This window comes from Physella acuta, unplaced genomic scaffold (genome assembly GCF_028476545.2).
Source record: "Physella acuta isolate Inbredline_101_S28 unplaced genomic scaffold, ASM2847654v3 ptg001621l, whole genome shotgun sequence".
NCBI lineage: Eukaryota > Metazoa > Mollusca > Gastropoda > Physidae > Physella > Physella acuta.
Genome location: NW_026733135.1, coordinates 8,129 through 28,844, shown reverse-complemented (window position 1 = coordinate 28,844; position 20,716 = coordinate 8,129). Strand labels below are relative to the sequence as shown.

The window sequence follows — 20,716 nt, the reverse complement described above, 5'->3', positions numbered from 1 at the left end:
AATCTCACTCTCCAGAAATTTAAAAGATTTTTGCGGAAACTTCCCCTGAAGTGTTCTCATCACCTCCCCAAAGATTCATGGCGATTGGATGAACAGTGTCAAACAGCAATCAACTTTTATTGTTATAGACAGTATATGGAGAATAATCGTATCGCGCACTGCAGGAGCGCCACCCTGGCAAATTTTACTTTTTTTTGCGGAAACCTCTCCAGGAGTATTCTCAACAACATCCCAAACTTTCATTGCAATTGGATGAAAGAGGTAGTAATGCATAAAAGACAAACAGAAAGACGAACATACAATGCTTTTTATATATATATATAGATACTGTGACGGTAAAACCGTTTAGGCCTAGCTCCACGTTATTCTTACACCACCCTCTACCTGCTCTATTACTCTCCCCCCCCCCCCCCTCTCTACAACTACGTACATTCCTATCTTTCGTCCCCCTCACAGGCTCCTCTCTAGTTTGCTAGATTGTCCACGTGACACACCGCCAATTTTAATGCATATAAGGGGATGCAACAAAGAAATTCTCGCACTCTTCCAGCACTGAGCTCAGCTGGTGGTGTCGCACGCAGCATTTGGGCCGTCGGCCCTACTCCTACGTGTATGGTTTTGTATTATCTATTTTAGCTCATTTTATAATAACTACATTGTTTCTAACCCATAAGTATATGTGTAATTCATATTTTTAAGTTTTAAAAGTATAATAAATAAAATTGTACTATTGCAGTAACTTTGTGTTTTTAAGTAACTTATTGTTATTATTTTACTACAGGCCGTAAACTGCGGGCATTGAGTTAACCCGTAGTCATCGGACCTGATATTTTATTTGATACACCGGCCGTAAACCCTTGCCAGAGTCAAGAGGTCATCAGACCAGGTTGTTATTACTTTAAGGCTGTAAACTGCGCACATTGAATTGTAGCGTAGTCATCAGACCTTCAGCTCGCCACTATTAAGTTTACTTATTACTATCACTGCATTAGCTGCTGAAACTTTATTATTACTTGACCCTGGTCCATGACTTAGTTCACGTGACAGTTGAATACATACTTTAAAATACATTTACTATATTCCCGGTAGAGAAGCGGTTCAGACCCTCCTACCACTTGAATTCACGCATTTTACTGATTATCACAATTAATACTAATACGCTACCAATATTACTACATTTTTTCCTTTTACCGTTAACAGATACAGTATATTCTATAGCTACAGTCAGTGAGCGAAATCATGAAAAACCGATTTGTTTTTCAATGGTCGCTTTGTTTGACCACTTTCTAATGTCACTCCATGTTCATTCAAAAGATCCAATACCTTAAAGTACTATCTGTTACACCTACCTTAAGGATAAAAAACACTTCTAGACCTACCTTGACTATAGGTGTAATAAATTCCTCAACAAAATTGTGTCTGAGCAGGCTGGGCCAGAAGTGGTGAATAAAGTTAATGAGAAGACCTTTGATGTGGGAGCCATCCTGGTCCTGATCAGTCATGATCATAAGTTTGCCATAGCGCAGTTGGTTTAGTTTACTAGGATCATCATAGTTTTCTTTAAAGTGCAGACCTAGAATTTTGATGATATTGTTAATTTCAGCATTGTCCATGATCTGCCAAAGAGAAAAAAAATGTTAGTCACTCAGAAAAGTTTGCTGTCTAGGGATGTGTAGTGGATCAGTTACTTGTGGTTATCTAGTCATGTGACTAAATCAGCCAAGTGTTGTCTGATGTGACTAAATCAGCTAAGTATTGTCTGATGTGACTAAATCAACTAGTGTTGTCTGATGTAACTAAATCAACTGTGCTGTCGGATGTAACTAAATCAGCTAAGTGTTGTCTGATGTGACTAAATCAACTGTGTTGTCTGATGTGACTAAATCAACTGTGTTGTCTGATGTGACTAAATCAACTGTGTTGTCTGATGTGACTAAATCAACTGTGTTGTCTGATGTGACTAAATCAGCTAAGTGTTGTCTGATGTGACTAAATCAACTAGTGTTGTCTGATGTGACTAAATCAACTGTGTTGTCTGATGTGACTAAATCAGCTAAGTGTTGTCTGATGTGACTAAATCAGCTAAGTGTTGTCTGATGTGACTAAATCAGCTGTGTTGTCTGATGTGACTAAATCAACTAATCACCTGTTTGTGGGTGGCCTCTCGCACATTGAGCAGTTTACCCCTCAGAGGAAAGACACCATATCTGTCTCTTCCAATGACACCAAGACCTGCCACAGCCAATGATTTGGCTGAGTCTCCCTCTGTTAGAATCAGTGTACAAGAATGAGAGTTCTTTGTTCCAGCATCATTGGCATCATCCAACTTGGGGATACCCTTCAGTTTACTATGCTTAGAGGAGTGACACTTCTGGTTGAGTTGAGCCTGGGCCTTGAACTTCATCCATGACAAAATACTTTCCACAATACCACACTTGCTCACCTGTGGGATATAGCATCAGTTTCAACACATGGACAGTACAGGGATCAAATCTAGATCCTCAAGATGTTTTGGTAAGTTGTAATGTGACTTGGATAGAATAACAAAGTGCTAATAACATGAACTTAACATTCTCTATTGGCATCAACACATGGACAGTACAGGGATCAAATCTAGATCCTCAAGATGTTTTGGTAAGTTGTAATGCAATTTGGATAGAATAACAAAGTGCTTATAACATGAACTTAACATTCTCTATTGGCATCAACACATGGACAGTACAGGGATCAAATCTAGATCCTCAAGATGTTTTGGTAAGTTGTAATGCAATTTGGATAGAATAACAAAGTGCTTATAACATGAACTTAACATTCTCTATTGGCATCAAACAACATGCTCCAGCCTACAGATAAAATACTTTGGGTGAATGAGACAACCACAAACAAAAACTAAGGCACCGTCGGTTGCATAGCACTAGAAAGGGTTTATAAATAAAGGTGCCATTAGTTAAGGGGGAAGGCTCCGGTAAAAAAAAACTTTTTTAATACTCGTTAGAAAACAGTTATTTCTTTATAGTTTTATTAAGATACATCCGCATATGCATTTCCACTTTAAAAAATTGGTGGAAAAATCTTGGTAACTATGACAACGGCGGCCATCTTGGAAAATTAACCCCTTCGTAGGTTTTCCACCATTCATAAAATATTACATTTTAAGCACAATAAACAATCAATTCATAATCTTCTTCCATATTTTGGGGTAATCAGCTAAAAATTTTAAGTGCATATCTTCAAACTAATTTTTTATGAATTTTCAAAATATGTGTCCGTTCAAAACACTTAACTTTGGGGAATTTTGGGGCATGAAAATGTAAGCTGACATTAAGCAGTATTTAGATTTCTAGATGTAGCCTAGAGACTAGTTATATATAGCTAGAGTTTTACTAAATACTATACCTATGCTTGTATGTATGATACTGTATATAATGTTATTAGACTTTTTATTTTATATATATGTTCCTCTTCTTGGCTTCAAATTCCTCTTTTTAGGTATGCCTGTTCCTACTTTAGGTTGCAGGGGTAGGCATGTCTGGTACTATGTATTGGGCATGAATGGAGAAAAGAGGATGGAGAAAAGAGGATGGAGAAAAGAGGATGGAGAAAAGAGGATGGAGAAAAGAGGATGGAGAAAAGAGGATGGAGAAAAGAGAATGGAGAAAAGAGGATGGAGAAAAGAGAATGGAGAAAAGAGAATGAAAAAATCATAAAAGATCTGGTCACCTGCTGTATGAACTTCTCAGACAACTGACATTTAGAACCAAATCCTTTGGCCTGTTTGGTCATGTTTTCTTTGGTCTGTGAGTCAAAAGTTGGGTTTTCTATAAGGCAGCTGACGAAAACCCAAAGGTGGTTCTTCACCTAAACAACATCAACACGGCTGAGGTTAGGAAAAACTGTCAATATATGTGTTCAACTAAGTTTCAAAGTGCTGTCAATTTATGTGTTCAACTAAGTTTCAAAGTGCTGTCAATTTATGTGTTCAACTAAGTTTCAAAGTGCTGTCAATATATGTGTTCAACTAAGTTTCAAAGTGCTGTCAATTTATGTGTTCAACTAAGTTTCAAAGTGCTACGATCAAACTGTCTTCAAAAACCTGAAATGGTTTGATGTTGATTCCTCCTTTATTTTTTCTCCTCACAACCTCAATTAACTTGGTAACGCATTGATCAGCAATATATTCAACATGACGACCTCCCTAGAAAGAAGTATTGGGGCAAGTTAAAGAGCGTGATCAATGGAAACGTTACAAAGGTCAGTTACAGAGCCCGTCCTACTTGTGAAGCTTACCTTGGTGGTGGCAATACTGTTGACAAAGCTCACTTGTTGGAATCCCCTATCACTCATGGCAACAGCAACTTCCCACCTGTCATTAGCCACTTCATGGACCAGCTTTAATGGAGCACCTGCATCATCAGTCTTGTCCTTGATGTACAAATCTATATAGTCCTTGAATCCTTTCACCTAAACAGACAACTTATTCTGTAAGTCAATTGTAACACAGTGCTGTCTTAAGCCTCTATTCCTGCTAATGTTACACATTCCTAAATTTTATGGAGCCAAAAAAGTTTTTACATGTAAACATATCTTTACCCTAAAATTAAAAACCTAATATAAAAGAAATGTGACCAGAAAAATAAAAAAAAGTAAAATTTCCTACTAGACTAGTGCTTTTTTTTTCAAATTTTCCTGATATAGTAGATGGAGAAGCTGTCACTAACCAATTTTTAAAAACTGATGAACTTTTTTATTTTCTACGGTGGGGGAAGGATGTGTGTGCAGTGAAGGAATCAAAGTTTTTCACACAAGTATAATAAATGTAAGCCTACATCAGTATTCTTCAGTGCATAGTCTTTCACAACAATTTACCTTTTCTTTTTAAATTAAAAAATAGAGTGAGAAACAAATAGTCTAGGTGGGTGAAAAGCTTTCACTTTCAGTTGTTTTTTTTTAAAGGAAAAAGCAGTTCCATATACACAGAAAAGTAACATGTATGCTGGACTGCTAACTTGTCGGTCTCGAGTTCAAATATGGGTTCAAGTCAGTAGACCGTCCCTGAGTCCACTCAGCTCTGATGGGTACCTAACTCAAATTAGGGTATGTAAAGGCGGTTGGGCATAGTGCTGTGAAGATGCAACCAATCGAATATGGGCAGCAGAACGGAAAAAATGGGTCTGCTGAAAAAATTTTGGATGTTTTTTTTAAGTTGGTTAGCTGGAAAAATATAATTTTTGCAGAAAATGTCCTTTTTTCCCCACAGTAGAAACTTTTCTCCCATATGAAAAAAGCAGATTTTCGGGAAAAAGTGGAAGGTTACATCTCGATATGTTGAAAACATGTAACTGAAAAATAATAGCTGAAAATTTCCGAGTAAGAATTAGATTCTAATGAAAAATTTGGAAATACCTGAAGAGTGCTAGAGAACAAAATGAAATTTTAGAAATGTGTAACTTAGACTCTCATTTAGACTTGTACAAGCTTCTGTATTACAAACAAACAAACATTTCCCCAGCACAGCTGGATTACTTCTCACCGGTAGCCGCTTCCCATTGAGGAAAACCTTGACACCTTTTGTGCTTGCAGCAATATCATAAGCTCTTCGTGTGAACAAGGCCACCACATCAGAGTCAAGCTTCTCCATTTTAAATTTCTCAAGGTCAGGGAAAAATGTAACAGATGTAAAATCAGTCTCCTTAGCATCAGTCAATGTAGGATCTTTAGTCTTGGACATATTGTCGGACCAGGTCTGAAACATAAGCAAAAAGACATGTTGCCTACAGTAGGAAAAAGCAGCTGCATTTATCTTTTACAAAAATTCCCCACTGTTATCAATCTATATATAATTCTCTTCATGGGGACCATAGAGGACACCACGCAGCCTAGCCACCACCCTAATCCCCACCTGCAGGTGAGCTGTGGTTCACCCCGAATGTTTACAATTATAGAGTCGGGTCGGCTATTAACGGTAGGGGCAGATAATTTAGATTTAAAAAGCGGAGGTATCAACAATATCTGCCATAACTATTTATTGACGTCTGTAAACTGTCATCATGGACGGCTGCTTTCACGGAGTTCACAGGACAGGTGGGAGTGGGGAGGGATGGTGAGGATAAATGTCTTTACCAGCTACTGAAAGTGTTTTAAAGCAAAATTGGTAGTGAATTATGAATTACTGAAAAGTAGAAAATAAAACAACTAACCAGCGACGTATGCTTACGCAGCGGGTCATCCTTTTTTTTTTAAATTCTCATTACCCAAACCCGATGAACACATAAAATAAAAGAAAGTTTTTTTACCATCCTTGAAACCAAATTTTTAAAATCTTTTAATCCTGAAATTTAATGCACCTTGAAATTTTTAAAAATAAAATTGACAATTACTGTTAGTGGGTTTTTTTTAAAACAACCTTTAAACAAAACTATTTAAAGATTGTGCACATAATCAAAATCAGTTTAAATTTAAAACCCATCTTGACCCCATAATGTAATAATATTAGTTTTAGTGAGCTTAGCTGGTGGTTGTAATATTTTAGACTAGATGATACAGAAAAGAATAGAAAATATGCTAGGGAAGTTTTTTTTAGCAGGCCTGCGTTATAAAGTGGTAGAAATGTACAATGCTGTACGTCTGTGTCTTTTAACATATTTATTTAGTTATTTAACTTTTAGCAATTTTAAACAGCAAATATTTTCCTAAGACAAGAAGTTGATAAAAAACATCACTTTTACATAAGGCATTGTATTTATACAGGGTATTAAGTTATTAAAAACTACATTTCTCAAACCCTATCTTCTCTTATTTTTACACCTCTTTCTCATGATGTGATGACATCAAGAAATAGAGCAATTCTTACAAATGTCAAACATCTCCTCCTAGAGATGTGTGATGTTATAGACTATAGAACAAATATTAATATCTGAATAGTGTTATTTTATTAAGCAACAAGTTGCTTTACTAAAAAATCATTTCAGGAACAGTCACGCTGATACTTTTGTTTGTTGTAGACCTATAGCACATTTGAGATTGTCAGCATTTAATATTTTCTATTAACCTATAGCACATTTGAGATTGTCAGCATTTAGTATTTTCCATTAACACAAGAAATAATGGTATTTGCTGAAAAAAAAAAGGCTGTGCATTATTAATAAAAAATTTTTTTGTATTTTTCAAGAAAAAACCATTTTGTGCAACCACATCTGCAACAGATCAGCCTTAGACTTCATACATAATGCTCTAGGATATAAACTAATATGGATTTTAAAAGATTGAATGGCTCACCTGCTTAAAAGCTTTTTTATACTCATTGGAAGAAGTCTCAACAATAAACTTCTTGCTGAAAATGTTACACAACTTGGCACCATAACCATTTCTACCACCTGCAAACACACAGTGCATTCATCAAACAGCAGACACTCTCAGTTCTGTAGCAAGAGTGACACCACATTTCAGAATACTTTAGAGAATTATCAGATCATTTTGCTTCACACCAATGAGTTTTTAAACCTGTCATTTGGTTGACTATTTAAATTGAGTAATATTCTTTCTTGCTTTATAATAATTTGATAATTAACTGCTTTTTTTATGACAGTAACCTATGACTATTTCTTGTTCTTCCACAATACTTTGCAGATCAGATTCAATTCACAAGGCAAAACTAAGGTAGATTAACTTCACACTAATCGGGGGGGGGGGGGGCATGTAAATAACAAGTACCAGATAATATAACTAATTTTAACGACCTGAATGTAAAATTGTACACCAAGTTTGCTTTAAGAAAAAGTGCTAATTTTTGCTGGTCATGATTTTTATTGTTACGGAAGGGTAAAAGGGTATTATCGTAATATAATATTGTTAATGTGTCCAAATCATAAAATTACTAAAGTACAAATAGGCAGCCCTGTTAAATATAGTCTACTTACAAAGGTTTTTTCCAGTTTTAAAGGTAAAATAAAAATTTTAAGGAAATATTTACATAAATGTCAACACTTGTTTTAAAGAGAATTAGCCCTCAAAAACCTGTTATACTTATTTCTTAATGACCCAAAGTTATTTTTTTTGACAATCTATGTTATAGATCCTGGATAACTTATGTGAAATGCTCATTGGGAAGTAACTGAAAAAATATGAAGTGGACAGGCTAAAATGCTTTCCAATCTTCTAGGGAATATTGTAGAAAAAATATCTAATATTAAACATGAAAAAAAAAAAAAGATTGTTTATCATAAAATGTCACAGATGATAATATATTTTGAACAATTTGACAGAAACATGTAGCCTAAAGGTCACATCATAATTTAACAAAAGAACGTACCAGTAACTTTTTTCTCATTGTCATCATAGTTACTGGAGGTAAGAAGATGACCAAAGATCAATGTGGGTACAAACATCTTCTCTGTTTTGTGCTCAACCACAGGAATACCTTTCCCATTGTTCCAGATTTTTATTTTGTTACAATCTCTGAAGAAGTGACAATAATTAGTGGGCCAGATACTACCTACTATATGGAAATAAAAATGTCAAAATACACTTCAATAAAAAAAAATATAACATACGGGTCAATCTCAATTTTAATACAGTCCATCTTGGGATCTCTCTGTTTGTTGTCTGCAGCATTCACTGAAAAAAAATGTCATAGTTACTGTAAGCAGGTAATCTCAAGTAAGCTGTGCTGTTCTAGCATGTCATTTACTGTAAGCAGGTAATCTCAAGTAAGCTGTGCTAGCATGTCATTTACTGTAAATGGGTAATCTCAAGTAGGCTGTTCTAGCATGTCATTTACTGTAAATGGGTAATCTCAAGTAAGCTGTGCTAGCATGTCATTTACTGTAAATGGGTAATCTCAAGTAGGCTGTTCTAGCATGTCATTTACTGTAAATGGGTAATCTCAAGTAGGCTGTTCTAGCATGTCATTTACTGTAAATGGGTAATCTCAAGTAGGCTGTTCTAGCATGTCATTTACTGTAAATGGGTAATCTCAAGTAGGCTGTTCTAGCATGTCATTTACTGTAAATGGGTAATCTCAAGTAGGCTGTTCTAGCATGTCATTTACTGTAAATGGGTAATCTCAAGTAGGCTGTTCTAGCATGTCATTTACTGTAAATGGGTAATCTCAAGTAGGCTGTTCTAGCATGTCATTTACTGTAAATGGGTAATCTCAAGTAGGCTGTTCTAGCATGTCATTTACTGTAAATGGGTAATCTCAAGTAGGCTGTTCTAGCATGTCATTTACTGTAAATGGGTAATCTCAAGTAGGCTGTTCTAGCATGTCATTTACTGTAAATGGGTAATCTCAAGTAGGCTGTTCTAGCATGTCATTTACTGTAAATGGGTAATCTCAAGTAGGCTGTTCTAGCATGTCATTTACTGTAAATGGGTAATCTCAAGTAGGCTGTTCTAGCATGTCATTTACTGTAAATGGGTAATCTCAAGTAGGCTGTTCTAGCATGTCATTTACTGTAAATGGGTAATCTCAAGTAGGCTGTTCTAGCATGTCATTTACTGTAAATGGGTAATCTCAAGTAGGCTGTTCTAGCATGTCATTTACTGTAAATGGGTAATCTCAAGTAAGCTGTGCTGTTCTAGCATGTCATTTACTGTAAATGGGTAATCTCAAGTAAGCTGTGCTGTTCTAGCATGTCATTTACTGTAAATGGGTAATCTCAAGTAAGCTGTGCTAGCATGTCATTTACTGTAAGCAGGTAATCTCAAGTAAGTGTGCTAGCATGTCATTTACTGTAAATGGGTAATCTCAAGTAAGCTGTGCTGTTCTAGCATGTCATTTACTGTAAATGGGTAATCTCAAGTAGGCTGTGCTGTTCTAGCTGTTATTCAACTAGAAATAGAAACAAGCAACAAAAACAAACAGCATTATTTGGTCTAAATATTAAAAGTAGTAGCTAGTGTTAAAGAGAAAAATGAGTTCCTATTCTCTCTTTGTGCTGTGAGTTCTCATCTGTCACATGGACATCATCCTGTTTGTCCTAGTCTTCGTACTGGTATAGAAGGACAAGGAGTGACAAATTCATCAGAAAAAAGAAAGGCATAGGAAATCCATACCCACCTAAAATTTCATCAAATATCTTGTAAAGTCCAGGAACAAATGTTATATCTTTTTGCACCATCTTGTTAGCCTCCACATCCATCACCCACATTGACTAGTCCATTCAAAACATTAATAAAATAAGTTAAGAATATTCTTACAGTTATGAAGAGCACTAAAAATAAGGAAAAGAACTACTTTCACTTCACTACAGATAGGCTGAAAAAGATACACTGTTTCAATCTTATAACAATGTTTCATGGTCATTTCAACAACACATACTTATAATCGTTATTTTTGCACAGTTAATCAACGAGTGAGACTGTTATAGTTTTAACCATAGACGATTGTGTTTAATGTAAACCTAGCAATTCGTATATTTTTTTGGCCTCATAGTTGAAAATAGCGAGCAGAACTATTTTGACAACACTAAAACTCATGACAAATAGAAAATTATATATTACGTCTTACTCAACTAATTTCATAAATTTAATCAGGGTAAAAGAAAAATTCATTAGAAGCATAACTTAATCCAGGCAACAGCAAACTTAAGTCCGTCCATTTTGCCTGCTGTGTAACTGAGTGGGACAAAATCTAGCAGAAGACATTTCTGCTGGACAGTCAACAGCATCATAAAAACACTCCTTAAAACAGTCATAACATCATAACCATGTAAAAACAAACGGGTTTTTTTCTTCAAAAAATCATTTTCTAGGCTACCAATTAATTTCGATAATTAAAATTGATAGGTGACAAATTAATTAAAGGTAAATAAATGTAGTTTGAACAAAAAATAGAGTTACAAATCTTCGGGGCCACCCTACACTGGCTACACTACAAAGCTTAGTTTCAGCACATACCTGTGTAACAGTTTCAACAGAACCAATGTAGGTGTCAGGTCTGAGAAGAATATGCTCCAACTGAGTTTTTTTCTGGTAAATTCTTTCCACAGAGAGGCGTTTATCATTTTTTGGTGGTAAAGTTTCATCAACCTCCATATAATCTACCTCAGCGCTAACAGCCTTTGCATTTATTCCACTGGCTTTGGAAGCATTTGACTTTTTAGTCAGTGCTGCATCTGTTTTAGCTTGCATGTTGTCAAAAAGTGTCTAAATTTAAAGAATCAAAGCATGTAAAATGTAAGCTAATGTAGGCCTATATTTAGTATAGATATATTCTGATAATTAATCTAAAAATAAACAATAGAGCATAAACAGGCCTAATAAATCTAATAAATTTTAAAAAATGATGAATAAATTGAACAAGCTAACACTCAAAACACATTACAATGACCCTTAGATCATCTAGATCAGGGGTCTCCAAACTACGGCCCGCGGGCCGGATGCGGCCCGCGAGGTCCTCTCATCCGGCCCGCGGAGATCATTTTGTCCACGGAAAAAACGTTTGTTGTTGATGGCTGAAGAACTTTGCCCAGAAAAATCAAAGACATGCCTGGAAGAAACTGGCCCCCGAACTGAAATTTTATAGTTAATGCGGCCCTCGGACTGAAAAGTTTGGAGACCCCTGATCTAGATCTATAATTAGATATTTTAGCAACAACAATATGATTAACACCCTGTCAAACAAATACTATTTGAAAAGATGGGCAACCAATATATACTAGTATTTACTATTGTCAAAAAATGTCAGAGTACTCTGAAGCCTAATCTTAAAATGTGTAGATTGACTATAGTTTTGGATTTGTGGTAAAATGAGCCTATGAGCATCTTGCTAAAAGGTTAGGTTTAAACATAGATCTAGAAATATAGATTCTATAACTCACAGAAAATGTCAAGGTTAAATTTTACACTACTTCAACAAGAAAAAAGGAGCGTCCGCTAACAAAGTAGCTATTTTAGTAGGGTGTTGAGAAATTGCAAGACGCGAAATGGCGTGGCGGTAAACTGCGAGACATACCAGCGGAATCACAGGTAAACAACGAGACACAGTTTGGTAAAAAAAATGTGTTTCATGGTTTTTTAATTGTTTTTTTAAAGCTATAAACTAAAGAAGCTGATATATCACGAAAGTTGTGTTATTCTTTTTTTTTTAATCTCTAGTTTTGATTTTTTATATATAGGCCCTATATAGATCTCTATATTACAAAATCTTAACATCCTATGACCGCCCGCTCTAGTTTTCTTGTCAGCGGGAGAAAAAAACCAGTCTCTATAGACGGGTCAGTGTGAGTTCATAAAGAGAATATAATTTTAGACTATATTTTAGAACTCTATATCTTCTTCTGCCTTCAATCAGGAAAAGAATTGGGCAAAGGTATGTCCACTAGTAGGGCCTATTAGATCTAGATGAAATAATAATGTAGTGTGTAGTAACCAGATCTAATCAAGATAGATCTTGGTAAAACCATAGTTTAGCGTTGTAAATTCGGCCAAAACTAGTAATGTGGGAGAGTGAATTAATAAATGTCATTAAATAGTATATTTTCGTATATTTTGATAAAATATTATAGATAATTGAATAATAATGGTTAAATCAATTTAAATACCCTGAAATTAATTTTTATCAATCCTGTTCGAGATAGTAAATTTTCTATTTTTCATTTTGAATGCATTGTGCATTTTTTCACTTTTCGATACGACTGACGGCCAGGAGCGCCTCGGTTAGAAAATGTAGTCTAGTTCTATACAGTGGGAGCTTAATACATTTTTAAAGTGCCGAAAGTATCAAGACAGCAAGCTTGCAGAAATAACCATGTATGTTTAAATGGACGAGGGATAGATGTGTGAGAGGCTGTTTAATTGAACACCAACATAAGTAATCAAATGAAACGCCACAAAAGTGTCAAAACGGCAGTGCTTGTTTTTTTTTCTATAAAATTAGCCAAACGGTCGGCAGTACCGGTACATGACGTCATGCGAGAGCATTAACTCTGTGACATTGTGCTTAAGTGGGGGAATGAAAAGGTGGGGTTCAAGAAATGTGACTCTGCATGCTTTTTACATTTCTTGACCTTTCTAAATAGTAATATCGTCCCCACTGAGAAAATGGATCACCAATGAATGACGCGTCATACTTCTACAGCCGGTCTTTCTCCCACAACCATCCCGTTTTCAGAAAAAAAAACCTGACCCATCTCAAAATCACATTCACAATTTCTATCTGAAACAATATGCTCATGTTTGTTCTGTAATAATGCACGCTGTCATTACTATCTTAAGAGCGACGTCATTTATGGGCGATCTAATAATTTGGTTTTTTGCAACAAAAAAAAAGTGTTTAAAAGTTCGCCCTCCCAACAATTGTTGTGGTCTTGTATGCACACTATTAAGTCTGAAAAGTTCTATTAGTCATTCATGTCAACTATATAGAAAAAAAAAGAAAAATTACTATACAGGCATATATTAAAACAATACAAAACAACCATATTAAACCACAAAATCAACGCAACCCAACAGACATGCGAATAGACAATTTTTCGAGGGAAACTACTCTATTGTTGTTTTTGAAAAATGGCCGCTGCTTGTATTTACTCAGTGTTGTCTCGAACGGGGTAGTTTAAAGTTTATTCCAGGATATTTTTGACTGGTTTGGTCTTGGATTGTGATTTGTTATTCAATTATCTGTTATATTATGTAAAATATGTCATAAATATGGCCAAATGAAAGAAATATTCACTAGTTACCTCCATCGCACATTACTAGCTACGTTGGAATTTACTACGCTAAACTAAGGTTTTACCTAGATCTAGATTAGATATATAGTATAGATTCTAGATCTCTATTCACTCTAGCCACTAGATCTAGTCTTGTATTCTAGAAGGCCTAAGAATAGTCGACAATATATTGTTGAGAGTGTCTATTGGTACTTCACTACAAATAGCCTTCAGAGGGCTATTCGTACTTCGCTATTTTTAGCCGACCAATCAAATTTATTTTTAAATTCATTGTCCTGCAGCTTGTGTATGAGATTCAAATTTTGTAACTTGTCGTAACTGTACCGGTGGTCGAAGTGGTTGCGCATTGACTTATTAGTTTTCCGAGGCGTGGGTTTGATTCCCGCTGGCTCAGTGTTTTTTTTATTATTTTTTTGCTTTTTTAAAAAAAAATTTCTTAAGGATTAGGGTTTAGCATTAGGGTTAGGGAGATCTAAAAAATAATTAGTTATAGATCTATACAGCTTGTAAAAGATGAAAAAGGGAATTCAAGAATTAAAAAACAATGCTGCACGTAGATTGGTCAAAGTACGAATAGCCTTCATAGGGCTATTTGTAGTTAAGTACGAATAGCCGCAGCCATATCGTTTTAGGTACGCAAAATCGCCTGCGGCTAGTAATGTACGAAAAAGTTACCCCATTGTCAAGGCTTTAATAGAAGTATATTGTGCGATATATTTGTGTCAAATATTAGGCCCTATAGATAAATAACTAATGAACCTAAATCAATGGCTAAATATATCAATATGCCTATAGGCAAGAAATTAACTGTAAACAGCAGTGTTTGCGAGCAGGATTTGCTATATAAAAAGTGGCCATCTGTAAGTTAGAGTGGCTTCCCCTGAATTTTACAAGTTTATTAAATGAGCATGGTTGCATCTGTTGGAAACATCGCTAGTCTTTGTTTATTACTGAAAATTTTGTATTCAATTGTTTAAAAACAGGTACATAAATGAAACAAGGAAACATTTTTTAATTTAAAAAACATAAATCCTCCTCAAAATGTGAAATAACGTTTAAAAGTTAAGGACTCTCCGTTTTTTCACATTACAAGTCGCGGGCGATTTTAGGTGCATAAAACTAAAACTATACATTAGCGAATAGTCATCTTGCTAATCTAGAACTAGATCTAGATCTAATTAATTATTACGAGCCGACCCGCTGCGTATCATACGCCGCTATTTAGTTGTTTTTTTTTCTACTTTTCAGTAATTTATAATTTGTGAATTCGACAGTACCAATGCTGCCACTGAAAATATTTGCTTAAAAACACTACCCCCCCCCCCCCCACGTGAAAGGAGCCTCCTCTTAGTTACCTCCTCTAAGTTTAAAATCGTTTCAAACTAAATTATCTGCCCCTAATAGCCGTCACCAAACCCATCACTATGATTGTAAAATGTAAACAGCGTGACCACAGCTCACCAGACAATGTGGGGGTGGTAGGGATAGTGATAGTGATAGTGATAGAGAGAGGGGACTGCAAGGAGGCGCTTGCAGCTTGTTTTCTAACGGCTCCCAGAAGAGAATTAGAGCAAATTACACTGTCCGGACACACACCACGAAAAAACGCAACTTAAAACTTCCATGCGGTCTCATTCAGTAACCGCTTAACATAGGAAGGAAAAAAAAGTATCATATCTATCCGCAATCATTCTACTTTAATAATGTGTGTGTCATTTTGTATTCATACGCATAGAACTTTAGCTATTCTTGTTATAGTGACTGGGGGGTCTTAACATGTGTTCGGACACATGTAATACAATTTCAAATGTGTTCAGACACCTTTACCCGTCATCGGACAAAGCACTTTTTGTTCATTTAGAATAATTTAAAGTCAATTTAATGAATAAAAACATATATTATATGCATTTATATTGTGTTATTGATTGTTTGTGAGGTAATTTTAATAGTATAAAACCTTTTTCCCACACTCCCAAAGTTCATCCCATTCAGCCATTGCGGCTCGCGCAGTACGCTGCTAAGCCAGCCAGGTCACATGATTCCCCCTCCTCTTTCGCATTCCACTGCCTTCTTGACCTTATTTTGACCCTTTCCCTTCAATAACCAGCCCCTTTTATGCTCTAAATTCTTATTTAATAATATTTTTGTGTTGCTGTCCGGTCCCATGTAAGGTCAAAAAAGTTAGCGAACACCCCTTTTTTATTGTTCAAGCACAAAATAACCCATTAACCTTGACATTTACGATGTTCCATACATATATAGAAGCTATTTATAGTGTAACCTTTTAGCTAAGCGTTGATTGGTTCAAGTTTTGCCCGTAAATCCAACCCTAGGTCACTTCATCCGGCTGGTGTAAAAATAGAAATGTGCGTACCATGCAACGTTAAAAATTTTCTAAAAATAATTCTTGAGAGAGGAAACGGAAGTACTTGACACGGAAGTGTTCATAAATGAACAGTTTACGTGCAGGCGCCGTGGTTTCGCATGAGACATGCTAATTAAAGTTTCTATGAGCCAAAAACCGACGAAGTGTTCGGTCCCACGTAGTGTTCGGACAATGTAATTTGCTCTATATATATTGATAGGGCCTACCTAATGATTAAATAATAAATAATATTAATGTCATAATCATTCTAGATTCTAGACGGTCTAGACTTTATTTAAATAATACTTTTACTTAGGCCTTCTGATTCTAGATCTAGATATTTATATAGATCTAGATTTAGTCTGGTTCTAGATCTACTAAATCTAGATCACGGTAGTAGATCTAGATAGAATCTAGATTCTAGATCTAGCTAGACTAGATTCTACTTCTAGATTAGAATTGATTAGATCTAGATCTAGACAGTCTAGACTAGATCTAGAGATCTAGATTTTTAGATCTAAATCTAGTTCTAGACTAGAGTCTAGACAAGACTCTAGATTACCAATTAGATTTTTTAATATCTAGATCTAGATTCTAGATCTACAGTAACAATATAGAATAGAATCTATTCAATAGATCTAGATCTATTAATTTAATAGATCTAGAATTTTAGTTTATGATTATGTTAGTGACTAGATCTAGAGTCTAGATATCTACTAATCTAGACTAGATCTAGATTTCTAGAACTAGAATCTAAACATTTAACATACAGTTCAGTTTTCTATTAATTAAACCTAGATTCTAGATCTAGTTTAGATCTAGATAGATCTAGAATATCTAGAATCTAGCCTATACTATTTACTAGTATTTAGAGTCTAGATCTAGAATCTAGTAACTACTTTAAACTAGAGTCTATTTACTATAACTATTTATTTTTATTAGCCTACCTCAGATCTAAATCTAGGTCAATTGACTTCAAAAAAGGCGCGTGCAGAGTTTTTTTTATAGAAGTCACGTGACAATGCGCTAAATAATTGTTAAAAACTGTCAAAATTTAGATCTAGATTTAGATCATCTAGACTAGTATCTAGGCTAGCCTAACGATAGAAATGATTTACCTTCCATTTTAATTCGTTTCCGCTTGCCATTTTTCGACTGGGGTATCTTAAAGTGATAAATAATTTACCAACAAAGGAATTTATCATCAAAATCCAATCGTTATCGTCCAATAGGGCCTAGTGTCAAAAATGAATGAATGATAGAAGAAAGAGAAATGTAAAAAGATGAATCGGCACTGGCCGATCTCATTAGGCTAGCGGCCAGTATTTTAGGACAAGAATCTAGATCTAGATTCTAGATTAGATCTAGCTTTGTTAACTTTATTTATTTTTTTTCCTTTAGGCGCCTAAGCCTTACTTTAAGACTTTAAGATCTAGATTCTAGAATCTAGATTAGATCTAGATTCGTATTTGTCTCAAATAGAATTTAATAATTTGAAATTGAATCACTATTCAAACACCGCATTATTTCGCCGAAAACTAGAGTTTATATACCTAAGTTTTTAGAAATTAGATCTAGAATCTACAAGCTAATCAAAAGTTCAGGTTAGGCCTAGGGTTTGCTCTCAAAATGAGGGTCTACAAGAACGGCGCCATTGTTAGCCTAAGGCCAAAACCTAGTCTCAACATACAAGGGAATGTTACTATTGGTTAAGGAGAAAACCTACTTAGCCAATCAAAACTTATTGTATTTGCATTTTTTTAAACTTTCATTTGGCCTAGGCCTAGCCACTAGGCCTAAAAACTAAAGTTGCGCAATGCCCGAATAAAAAAAAAAATTAAAAAATAAACCGTTTTTGTTAGGCTTAGAGGAACTAAGTAAACTAAAATAAACGGGGAGTAATCTCCCATAAACTATCTCGAATATTCTTATATAACACTACGGGGGATGACACCTCGGGATATACTAAGACATGATTTTTTAATCCATTTTTAATTACTTAAACTATTTAAAATCTCGTAGAAAAAAGAATTGCACACCAAATGAACGCCAAACAAGCTGTGTATAATAGTGCGGAATATTATTAGTCTACTCTACAAATAAAGCAATGTGTGTTTTTTCTGCATTACTACACCTCTCATTGTATCGCCGTGAAACTTTTTGAAGTTGTTGAGGATATTCCTGGGGAGGTTTCTGCGGGAAATTTTTTTTCAAATTTCTCTATATACGGTATATAAAAAATAAAAGTCGAATGCGGTTTCACACTGTTCATCCGATCGACATCAAACTTTGGTGAGTTGATTAGAACACTCCAGAGAAGGGTTCTGTAAAAACATCCTTTGTAATTTCGCAAGGGCCTCGCCCCAGACAGGTGCAATTTTTTTTCTTTATAGGGTATATAAAAATAAAAGTCAGTTGCGTTTGACATCGTTCATCCGATCGCCATCAAAGTTTGGGGAGTTGACTAAAACACTCAAGGTGAGGTTTCTGTAAAAAATCATTTTTAATTTCGCAAGGACGGCGCCCCTGGAGGATGCAATTATTCTTTATATAAGATATATTTTAAAAAATGAAAGTCGGATGCGGTTCGACACCGTTTATCCAAGTGCCATAAAACTTAAAGGGGCTGGATGAATACACCTGCGTTTTCTGGGGGTGACTTAATTTCGCACGGGCGGCCCCCGGTAGGATACGATTTGGCGCCCTGGTCTTTCCCTTGTATTCAGCGACTACGTTCGGTCTAAACAGTGTGATAGACAATGGATAAGATGTGACGTTATAGTCGCTCACTAAATTGAATCAGGCGTGGTAGCAGTGACGTAGCTACCGTAAAGCTAGCGTAAGCAAGGCATAGGGGCCCTTTTCCCTCTTTAAATTTTTAAAAACTTTTACATTGGAATTTTAATATTTGTTTTATAAAAATAATTTTATAAAGAAAACGGAAATCCAGTTTCTTTTCTACTGTAGAAGTAATCAAAAGTTCCAAAAAAAGGCCCACAGACCTTTCTTACTGGGGAGGGGTTGCACAGGGCCCATCTATATTAATAACATTACAGGCATTGTTGCATTGTCGGGCAAGCCGTTGAAAGAATTAGCTTATAAATAAACTTAATCATTTGACTCTTTTGTGAGATTAGCATCCGGCAAATTTATACGCATCGCTAAAAACTCTCTACCCCACCGCCACAAACCTGCACCCCCCCTGCCATCTCAACTTACTGTCCTCACTGAAATTCCACCCATCCATGATTTTAGGTTAACAGCCGTGGACTGTGTCTAAGTTGAAAATTTGTCAATGTTTTGTCTGTTATTTTTAACCTTAATCACAATTTGTTTGTTTGTTGATCTAATTTATCCAGAGGCGTAGCGGCCCTTCCCGGCGCCCGGGGACAGACTTTTCGATTTGAACACCCCCCCCCCTCAAGATTTCGATTTGCACCCCCCCCCCCTCAAACTTTCGATTTGCACCCCCCCCCCAAGATTTCGATATGCACCCCCCTCAACCTTTCAATTTATTTTTCCAACCCATTTTGGCGCCGCCTAAGGTCGGCGCCCGGGGACATATGTCCCCCACCCCCTCGCTACGCTACTGAATTTATCTCTAATCAATATGCCGCTACTTAAATATTTTTGTTTGTCTCATTGTCCTTTATGCATTGATAAAAAAATGTTGAGTAATGTCCCTTGCATGTTATGTTTCCGTTTCCGATGCAGAATAAACAAGGTACAATAAAAATGGCTTCCTCGTCTGTTGTATTATCTGTCTAGATAACAATCCACTTCACCCCACTCTAAGAGAAGCCAGAAAGAAACTCTGACTCCTGCAAAGTTTTTCTGCCATTAAATATTTTTTATTTCGTTCGGACAGCGGCTCAGTGACAGTAATGCGGTTCAGTTTGCCACCGAGAGTTTCCCAGCGGCTTTCTTAGCACCTGGGGTCAGTTAATTAGGTATCCTGCAACGGTCAAGCTGCACAGGTGAATCAGCCGGCGCCATGGGCTCCCCCCGTGAGCACTACGGCGCATACACTTATTTTAATGAGCGCCATGCCCTAGGTGTAATATAGTGAGACTTGTGAAGTCAAGGGAACTCACTCTTCTTGTATTAGTATTATATTTATACTGTTATCTTGAGTGATGTCCCTTACATGTATATATATCTTTGTCTCTCGTCACTTCCGCTCTCTCTCGTTCCATCATGTAGTTGAAAGGCCAATAAACGTTTTATATACAAACAGCATGGCTTCTCGTCAGTGTGTTATAATAGAACAACTCCAATCCACCTCAATTGGCGACGAGGATAAATGATCCACTAGAAAGAGCACCTACTTACTCAAAAAGAGGTTTGCTAGAGCATATTGGCTAAGTATTTCTAGAATAATGGCGCTGTATGGCCAAATAAAAGAATTTGATTCGAATGATGAAATCATTCATGATTATCTAGATAGGTTAAGCTTTTACCTTGAAGCAAACGACGTGACGATAGAAGCCAAAAAGAGAGCTGTTTTGTTAACAGTCATAGGGCCTCAACAATTTAGGCTGCTAAAGGACTTATGCGCACCAGCTAGTCTAACTACCAAGAGCTTTAACGAGCTGAGCAAATTGCTAACAGACCACCATGCGCCCGCACCATTAAAGTTCCTGTCTAGAGCTAGATTTGACAGTAGGACTCGTCAACCAAA

General features: G+C 35.9%; 1 protein-coding gene across 4 annotated transcripts in view; it reads right to left on the bottom strand.

The window, feature by feature from the left end:
* The window catches only part of LOC131929371 (DNA topoisomerase 2-alpha), a 57,538-nt gene extending 39,843 nt beyond the window's left edge, over nt 1-17,695 (bottom strand). For 2 of the 4 annotated variants that reach the window (XM_059285517.1, XM_059285518.1), the window contains exons 1-13: nt 17,589-17,689; nt 17,154-17,270; nt 10,897-11,145; nt 10,058-10,151; nt 8,550-8,613; nt 8,309-8,454; nt 7,276-7,373; nt 5,531-5,743; nt 4,288-4,461; nt 4,094-4,195; nt 3,721-3,858; nt 2,147-2,443; nt 1,380-1,616 (exon numbers count right to left, since the gene is read on the bottom strand). In XM_059285517.1, the coding sequence (XP_059141500.1) occupies nt 1,380-1,616; nt 2,147-2,443; nt 3,721-3,858; nt 4,094-4,195; nt 4,288-4,461; nt 5,531-5,743; nt 7,276-7,373; nt 8,309-8,454; nt 8,550-8,613; nt 10,058-10,151; nt 10,897-11,145; nt 17,154-17,240 (1,899 nt within the window). In that variant the 5' untranslated portion in view covers nt 17,241-17,270; nt 17,589-17,689. Of the gene's footprint in view, nt 1-1,379; nt 1,617-2,146; nt 2,444-3,720; nt 3,859-4,093; nt 4,196-4,287; nt 4,462-5,530; nt 5,744-7,275; nt 7,374-8,308; nt 8,455-8,549; nt 8,614-10,057; nt 10,152-10,896; nt 11,146-16,982; nt 17,081-17,153; nt 17,271-17,588 lie in introns of those variants that run through there. The other 2 variants (XM_059285520.1, XM_059285519.1) reach the window with 2 other exon arrangements.
* Between the last annotated feature and the right edge of the window lie 3,021 nt (nt 17,696-20,716).